Genomic DNA, 9591 nt, shown 5'->3' with positions numbered 1-9591 from the left:
ATAGAATAAGATCAGCGAAAGAGCTATACCAAAGTACTATGAAGGTATTTTCTCAATTTTGAATTATTAAATGGTCAGATGCACTATAGATTTAGTAATAGTGTGTGTGTGGGGGGGGGTGGATATGGAGAGGAATATTCCACTAGCGGTACGTTTTATCAGCTTCCCGATTTGGGAAGTAAAAACATACGAAAAATTCTGCTTTTAGAATTGAACCACGGTATTGCATTGGCTTGCTTTCTCTGTTCTATCAGCAAAGACCTTTTCTTGAATTTGAATGATTTCTCCCTCGCCCGGCATTTGGTTATACCAACCTCCTTGACAACAGTCACGATTTTCCATACTGGATTTCAAACCCCAATTTTCAGGTTCCTGATGAGACTGAAGCGCTGCTCCGCTAGGACTGGCTTTCACACGCTTAGCTTCGCTCCCGTACTGTCATTGGCTGTTGCTCTTCTCGGACCCGCCCACCACGACCTCAATCCTGATTGGATGTCAATGCCCTTTTGTTATGGCAAAGGCGGATCCTGGTGCTTTGAGATAGGACGCCTGGGGCGGCGGACAGCTAATGCGCAGGCGTGCATTCTTGAGTTGGGATTGGCGGGTGACGAGGAGGGACGGGGCGGGACTTCTCTCTCGGCGCACGCTCTGTAGGCGGAGGGGGCGCGGAGCTGCCGGTGTCAGTGGATCCAAGTGTCCGAGCGTGAGGCGTCCTCCCAGTCCCTCCCCTTCCCGGCTCCTCCTCAAGCGGAAGGTGAGGGCCGTCCTGGGCAGCTAAGGACCTGGCTCCGGGAGACTGGAATTGCGGCCTCTTTACCGCGGAGGATCTGGAGGGCGGGGCGGGTTGGGCGCGTGCCGGCGCACCCCGGCCTGGGAAGAGCGGCCTCGGGCCTGGGCGTGTGGTGGGCGGCGGAGGCCTGGCTCCCTGCAGAACCCCTGCGCAGCCTCTTTTTCTCGACTTCATTACCCCGCCCAGAGGTTCCTGACGCAGACATCCTGCTGCTCGTGGGTTGGGGGCCCCCGTCCGGGCTTCTACTCTGGAATGGGACTGCCAGAGGGGCTTTGGGTGGGACGGGACCTGACACGCCTGGACTTGCCTGTGGCTACTCCGGAGGAGCCAGGGTGATGGGAGAGGACGTTGAGGTGGGGAGGAGGCCAGTGAGCGGTAAAATAAGGGCTTTAACATCTTCGCAGGCGTTGAGAGCAGCTCCGGAACGTTTGGGGAGTAAGACTTGGGAAGCAGAATATACATTCCTGAACGGCAGGACTTGTCATACAATGTATCAGCCTCAGAGCATTACGTAACAATATTAAGGACAGATGCTATTTCAGGTGTTTCCAACAAGGTATCTATATATGAGGACACAAGGCTATACCTGTGTATTCTGTGCCTGTACTTTTTATTAAGTTCAGTGTAGCTAGCCACTCTGGGGATCTAGCTCTCGTTTAAATCCTCATTTACCAATTTATTGATTTCGTGGAATTTGAAACGACTTATCTAACCAGAACGAGTCAAAGCAGAACTTTTGGACAGATCCGAACAAACAAACCATGTTGAAGTTGATGCAGTTCGAAGGGAATGAAATTTATCTTCAGTTGTTTAGTTAGTAGAATACCAAAGGAGTTTGACATCAGGGTTTGCAAAATGTTTGGCAAATCTAGATTAGAGCCATATTAAAGTTTCTTTCATTGTATAATGGATAAAACAGGGCCTATGACGTTAGACTGGGTTCAAATTCTTGGTACAGATATTGGTTGTGAAGCCCGAGGTAAGATTACCTAGCCTTTCTCAGATTTAGTGTCCACATCTGTAAGTTGCAGTTTTCTTCTGTTGATTTGATGAAATAATAGTAGCATGTAAACTGTTTAGCACTTTAATGCACAAAGACATTATTTTAGCATATAGGAAGTGGATGACAAATAATGAAAATTGATTTTAGGTGCTGGAGAGTTGTGCGGTTGAGGTTGGACAGACTGTAGGAAAAAGTCTCAGATCTCAAGTCTCAGATGTGAGCATAGCTGTGGTGAGATGGTGAAATAAAGCAGATTGGGACATTGGCTGTAGTCTTGGCTCTGTCGGTAACTATTACTGTGATCTTGAGTAAGCCCTTCTCTTCTTTGGCCTTGGTTTCTTAGTGAAATGAAGCACCTGGACCAAATTTGTCTAAAATTCTTTTTGTGGACTGAATTAGAGCTAAAAGGTAGAGAAGATAATAGTTAACACTTATTGAATACCTGCTGTGTTTGTTCTAGGTACTGTTGCAAGCACATAATATGTTATCAACTCACTACATTTTCACAGCAAACCCATGAGGTACATATTATTATTATCCCCATTTTACGGGTTAGGAAACTGAGGCTGAGATGTTAACCTTGCCTAGGGTTCCAGAACATATAAATAGCAGGTATCCAGGTAATCTTAAATTCATGTTCTTAATCACTGTGCTAAACTGCCTTTTGAGAAGAGGGATGTAGGGTTACTATGTGAGGTATTATAAAATATATATTATATTTGGTAAGATGATAGTCTTTAGTTACAGATATGTGGGCATGGAAAAGATTATTTAATTAAATGGATCTTGTTCTAATGTTTGCTATACTTTTTGATCCTTATTCTCTTCATACTTTCTGCTTCCTGGACTTAAACCATCAAAAGTAATTCTAGATTCTTTTTCACTAACTGAGGCTAGATATGGATAGGCACCAAAATTTACTGTGATTTTTGAGAAAAGTTCTGGATCAGAGGTGGAGAATTTCGGAAAACCATACCCATTTTGGAGCTGAGGCACGTTTAGGATAGACCAGCCTTAGCACCCCGAATTCATTTCGTGTTTCCACACTTGGGATGCTTTGGTCTGGATTCTCTTTTCATGTCAGATTTGCATTTATGCGTAGGAGCAGGAGTTGAAAATGAATTCTTTAGAGCACATTTGACATGGAATTGGATTGATATGATAGCAACTACAGGTAAAAAAGGATTTTTTAAAATTTTAACTTCTCAATATACATTGCCGTTGATTTTCATGATAGTTGAAAAACTCAATGTATTAAGTACCTATTGTGATGTAATACTGTGCTAATGAAGACCTTGTGCAGTTTGAAGATTGATCCTGCTTTGAAAGACAATAAAATCCATAGCTAAAATACTTTGACATAAGCTGTTCAACAAACCTTTTGATCCCATATGTAAAATAAATCGGTTTATAATTTTAAATCTAATGCAAGACTTTAAATATATATAATAGTAGCTTTTTGAGGTGGTTTATTTAACCACATCACAGTAAAAGAAAATTGCTACTTTTTTTTTTTTTTGCTGTTGTGGAGAGTCAGTGGGTAATGCTCTAGTCCACTTTCTTAAAGAGTAATGTCCTTTTGCACAGGGCTGCCACATACAGTTGGGCAAGTTTTGCATTGTACAACCCTCCGGGTGTGATCTTACATGGATTGTGATGTAAACAGTGCTGTCTGGGGTTGTGCAGTATATTCTATAGCAGTGCCTTTGTGGCACTGCTTTTGTGTTCCTGCCCCCACCTCAATCTTGAATGTGTTTTTTAGAGTAATTTTTTTCTCTAATAAGCCCTGTGCATCTTGTTTTTCTGCTTTTTTTCCTTTTCACTTTTTCAGATGAAGTCAAACTGTTGATAAGCCATGCATAGATTTTCTTTGGTTTGGGTTATATCTGGCTAACATTTCAGAAACTGACTTCTTTGTCTTTGCCTACCTCATTGGTTGGTTTGGAACACTTGTCTTTTTGTGGAATTTAATTTTAATTTTAGACTGAAACACAAGCAAAAGAAGAATATCCCATCTGTGTACTACATCTGATTTCAAAATCAGGTATATTGATTTGGTGATTATTTGTTGTTTTGGCTTGTATATGTTGTAAACTCTTCTCAGCTCTCGTGAAAATTATGTTTTAGCTGTATTCTTAAAAATACTACATATTAGAAATTTGAAGTACTTTTTATTAGTTATCAAGCCAATAACCAAATCACAGTCCGCTTTTGATCACTTACTTTTGCTGTTGGCTGTTGCTTCTGTCATCTCTCCCAGACCTGCTTTAGCCAGATCAGTGGTTGAAATGATGTGAAAAGTGAGGGTGAGGGTGACTGGCACCTTGTTAGAAATGTGGTCTTTTGGGCCGACCCCGTGGTGCACTCGGGAGAGTGCAGTGCTGGGGGCGCAGCGGCGCTCCCACCGCAGGTTTGGATCCTATATAGGAATGGCCGGTGCGCTCACTGGCTGAGCGTGGTGCGGGCGACACCAAGCCAAGGGTTGCGATCCCCTTACCGGTCACGAAAAAGGCAAAAAAAAAAAAAAAAAAAAAAAGAAATGTGCTCTTTTTTCAGGGAGGTGTCCTATCAAGTTTTCACTGCTAACACTTTTCCTCTTCAATTCTAAAGTGGTGTTGATTGAATGGAGAGGAATAATTTTTGAAGTGTAGTCTTCGAATGCTACAGTAGGTTGAATAACTTTAAAAGAATTTCTGAAAAAATTTTAGTATCAATCTGTCTGGATGTACATAGATATACTAATATATACTTTCTCTGAAGTGCAGAGAACCTGAGAATTAAAACCATGTGAAAAAGAGCTGGGGGAAATCAGCTTTAAGTGCTGCTTAGATAAGTAGAAAGATGCTAGAAGACTTGGAGTAGGTTTATTAAGCATTATTAAGTTAACTGTATACCATTTGCAGTTAATTATTTAATAAGGTTGTGTAAGATTGTGTAAGGGATGCTTCATATCTTTTTTTTTAGACTAATGAGTGATGTCTTACTTGAGAAGTAGTTTACACATATGTACAATGGGTATTCTATTTCCATGTTCATGGTGGTATCTGAAGTGTAACATGAATTATATTAACTGAAGTTGTGAGGAAATATACAATACACTGATATCTGTCGACAGTGGTTCTAGTTCTAGTATGTAGACCTCCTTGTTCAATAGGTCTATGTTCCACTTTTTAGTAAATGTAGGCATAACAATGCCATGGGTATAGTAGGGGTTCAATAAATACTTGTTGAAAGAATAACAATATTGATAAGATAGGTTTAGGTTGCTTCAGTGTTGTAGATTAGATCGGTTGACAAATCTGTTTTCAGTAATAATTTACTAGCATTATTTAATGCATATTGAGCACCTTGAATGTGAAATGATTGTTAGCAATGGAGCAGAACATATTTCATAGGGATTTTGTGCTCTAATATTTTAGAGCCTTTAATTGAAATAATAAAATGTTAATATTTATTTACTTATCTACATCATGATTAGTTGATTTTGATTTAACCATAACCAGAGGTGACAAATGGACATTTTTCCTTTATTCCATATCAGTATATCAGATATTTTGTATTTTTTTGAATTTTATGTATAAAAAATTAAGTATATGTAAAATAATACTTGAATAATGAAGAATATTTTGAGAAAGGGTTACCAACATTCTTAATATGAGCTTTTTTCATTTTGCTGTGTTCTCTTTAACCATATTTACATATATCTTACATAATTTACAACAATGAATATACAATTTTGTAAACATTCTTCCATGTTATTATAGTCATTATAATTACTTTTAGTAGTTACTCCATTAAAAATTACAACTGTTGTAAAATTTACTAGGTTGTAAATAAGGGTGAAGTGAAGATTTTTATGTTTACGGTTGGCACTCCTTACCCGTGGGTTCTGCATCTGTGGAGTCAACCAATGAGCCAGTGGTGGGTCAAAATATTAAAAAAAAAAAAAAAAAAGTCGCACCTGTACTGAAACATGTACTTTTTTCACTTGTATTATTCCTTAAACAATACAGTGTATCAACTAGTTACATAGCATTTACATCATATTAGGTATTGTAGGTAATCTAGAGATAATTTAAAGAATACCAAGGCATGTGCATAGGTTATATGCAAACACTGCACCATTTGATATCAAGGACTTGAGTGGATTTTGGTGCCTGCAGAAGGTCCTGGAACCAATCTCCGAAGATACTGAGGGATGACTGTGTAACATTTTCCTTCTTTGTAATTGTCTGTAGGCTAAATTTCCAAGAGTAAAATACTAATGAATCTTGTTTATTATAGTACTGCTCTCCAAAAAAATTACATATTTAAAATTTGGGTCTAATATCTATATATTTGTTTCCTATAACTCTTCGCTAGCCGAGATTATTACCTTTAAAACCTGCTTAATAAATTAGTGGTAATTAATTTTATGTATTTCTTTGATTAGCAAGAAGCTCAACATTTTATCTTGTTTACTTAATACTTCTCTTTGTAAACTGTATTGATTGTATTCTTTGCTTATTTACCCATTGGGAATTTATTTTATTCTTAGAAACAGTAAAGCATATGAATAGGCTTCTGCTGGGTCACGTAATGTGACTAACTCATCTTTTTTTAAAAAATTTTTATTAGCATATTCATTCTTAAAAATCATATTTCTTTATGCCCTTTGCAATAAGAAATCTTTTTTAAAAAAAAAACAAACAAAAAACCAAGTTTATATGTGTCTATGTTACTAACATTTTCTTATTGCAGACCATTCATCAAGGATTTTGTATTCAAGGTTCAAAAGTTTGTTACCCAAGATGATGAATGCTGACATGGATGGTATGTTCTTCATTTTCTGTTTTGTATGTTCCTGTTTTTGTGGATGCTTTTGCTTTATTAAACAATGGAAATAGCAGAGAAACAATATTTAGAAGGCTTGGATCTTGGCTAATTTACTTATTGATATCCCATCTAATTTTAGAAAGGATCTAAGGCAGCTTTCATTCCTTAACTGAGATGTTGGCAAATCATTTTTATCTTCACCTTAGTGTTATCATCTGCAGTGTGGGGATATAACTTTTTACTTCAAAGGGCTCTTTATAAGTAAGATAATATGAACCATTTTTCAGATTTTTAAGCACTATACTACATATGTGGTACCTACTGTTAATAGTAAATTTCAACCTTTTTATTATAGCAGTTGATGCTGAAAATCAGGTGGAACTGGAGGAAAAGACACGACTTATTAATCAAGTGTTGGAACTTCAACACACACTTGAAGGTTAGTTTAGATTTTTTAGTTTTCTTGAATGACATCCAATTAACTGAAATTATAATCATTTATGTTGCTAAATTTTGTTTGTTAGGGTGTATAATTTAAAAAGTGTAAACTCCAAAGTCCATTTCAGTATATACTTTTTCAATATTCTTTTTTTTTTTTTCCTCCTGCCTGTAGCTTTGTCTGGTGGTTTTATAGAACAGATATGCTTTAACAGGAAAGTCAAATAGTATTCTCATGCTTACGTCTTATGGTCTAACATAACACTATTTAGTATGAGAGCCCCCTTTAAGAACCCACAATGTGTTACTGAGTCCACTTTAATAAAGCTTATTTTAAAGTGAAAACAATGTATTAGCCTCAGAGATTAAAAGGGAATTGATCTGAGTTTTTTCATTTTGTAAATGTCTTTCATAAAATGAATACTACCACTGAAACATCTTTTGGTTTGTAATGAAATTAAGAGGTTGTTATTTTGGGGGCACCAGAGTAAGCTGATCTTGTCCTTCAGAACCCTATTCAACATAAATGCTGTTTACAAAGAATAACATTTAGTCTAATGTTAAACCTAGGAATTATTGTCTACTGACTTGCACTCAGTTTACTTTGCTAACCTTAACTTCTCTAAAGTAACAGGAATTTAAAAACAGAAAATTTAAGGATTGTGGTATCTCTTTTAAGAATGAGGCTTAAGCATTTCCTAATACAGAGTCTTTGCCATCATTTTATTGATAATGGGCATTTTTATATTTTTACATAGATCTCTCTGCAAGAGTTGATGCAGTTAAGGAAGAAAATTTGAAGCTAAAATCAGAAAACCAAGTTCTTGGACAATATATAGAAAACCTCATGTCAGCTTCTAGTGTTTTTCAAACAACTGACACAAAAAGCAAAAGAAAGTAAGGGATTGATATCCCTTTATGGAATTGCTGCTGATCATTTCTGTAAAACTTGGATAGATTCCAAAAGTTACAGTACTTTTGTTTGTGGATTCATTGAATATTTATGAAGATAATGTCAGATCTAGGCAAAATTAACAGCATTAACAGGAGACTTCCATAAGTTTGTATATTATATTAGTCTATGAAAATGTGCAGATGTACTGTAGGAACTTTATAATTAGAATTGCATATATTTATGAAACTTGAAAATGAACGTTTTAACGAATTTGCTTTGATTTATAGGTTAGCACTGTCTTTTATTATAAGTTTAGTAAAATATACAAGAAAATAATCACCATGTTGTGAAAAAGTGACCAAAATCAGTATTGAATGCACAGCTTTATGTACTCTGTCCACCATTGTGTGCCTCTTCCCCACTGGCTTCTTCCTTCCCATTTCCCTTCCTTTAAGGAAACAATTGGTTTCACATTTATGAAAGTAATTTTAATAGTTAAATCACCTACGAGAGTAACCTGAACTTTAATTGTTGAAACTTAATGAAAATAATCTACTTTCTCAGCTAGAGCTTGTCACTTGTGATATTTAGTAATAAGATAGGATTGCTGGTTTCTCTTTAACAAATGAAAACAGAAGGAAGCTACAAAAAGGAAAATTTTTCTTTGAAATGGAATTGCCAAACTGGGAAGACTTTTTGTTAAAAACTTGATTTTGCACAAAATAACCCACTTAGTATCTGAAAAGATATGAGTTCTGGTCATGTGTGTTTTTAAAATAGAAAATCTTGAGGAAAAATAGGAATAGAATGGAAAAGTACGTGATAAACAACAGGAACCAACTCCAGACATTTTCACTCCAGGTTTGTGTTATCTCTGACACAGAGTGGATCTTTTGGAGAATGCAAGGAATCTTCAAAAAGTTCACAGAAAGATTCATATTATCTTTTAATATCATTTTTTACACGAAGTTTTTGAAGCACCTTTCAAATGGATTAACTACATGAAAATGGATTGTTTGACTAACCTTATGTAAGCCACATCTGTTAAGAGAACAGTTACAGAGAGTTTGGTCTCAAGGTTTTTTACTCAGCAGATCAACTTTTTTTACAAAATTCCTTGAGTGTATTAGTATCAGAATCATGAATAAAATGGGAGAGTTTAACATATATAGTAATTGATAATCTCCCTCAGTATTTTATCTCATTTGTTCTCCCAGGTTTTTCTGTAAACTTGACTACTTGGTTTGTAGAATTTTAGTCATCCTTTAACAGATTTAAATAATTTAGTTTGTAGATTCTATTTGGTAAGGGAATCAATATCAGAAGTAATGTTAAAATATTATAATAGGAAAAGAGATCCACTAATATAGCTTATGGTAATTAGATTTGGACTTTTAATCATGGAATAATCTTATGTATTGGTGTAAGATTTGATGAATGAAGTTATCTGTATGAATATATACTAGTTGTACTGCAAACATTTTGCATCCCTTTTGTGACCTAATTTATAGATATTTAAAGTTGTGTTGCAATTCTGCTTTGCTGTTTAATAAAAAGCTGTTTCAGAAACTTTGTGTGTTTTGATATAGTTGCCTAAATAAATGGGGTATGTAGGAGTAGTAGTGTATCCAAGGGCTGTTCAGTGCCACA

At 36.2% G+C, this 9591-nt stretch overlaps 1 protein-coding gene across 1 annotated transcript; it reads left to right on the top strand.

Annotated features, from left to right (window-relative positions):
• Positions 1-568: 568 nt before the first annotated feature.
• Positions 569-8352, top strand: SCOC (short coiled-coil protein). Its single transcript, XM_008573280.1, is given in 5 exon segments — positions 569-664; positions 667-754; positions 6534-6605; positions 6964-7047; positions 7805-8352. Coding segments are annotated over 5 exon segments (483 nt in total). The 3' UTR covers positions 7948-8352.
• Positions 8353-9591: the final 1239 nt, after the last annotated feature.

This window comes from Galeopterus variegatus, unplaced genomic scaffold (assembly GCF_000696425.1).
Source record: "Galeopterus variegatus unplaced genomic scaffold, G_variegatus-3.0.2 Scaffold897, whole genome shotgun sequence".
NCBI classification, from domain to species: domain Eukaryota; kingdom Metazoa; phylum Chordata; class Mammalia; order Dermoptera; family Cynocephalidae; genus Galeopterus; species Galeopterus variegatus.
Note: the sequence above shows the minus strand (reverse complement) of the source record. Positions and strands in the feature narration are given on the sequence as shown.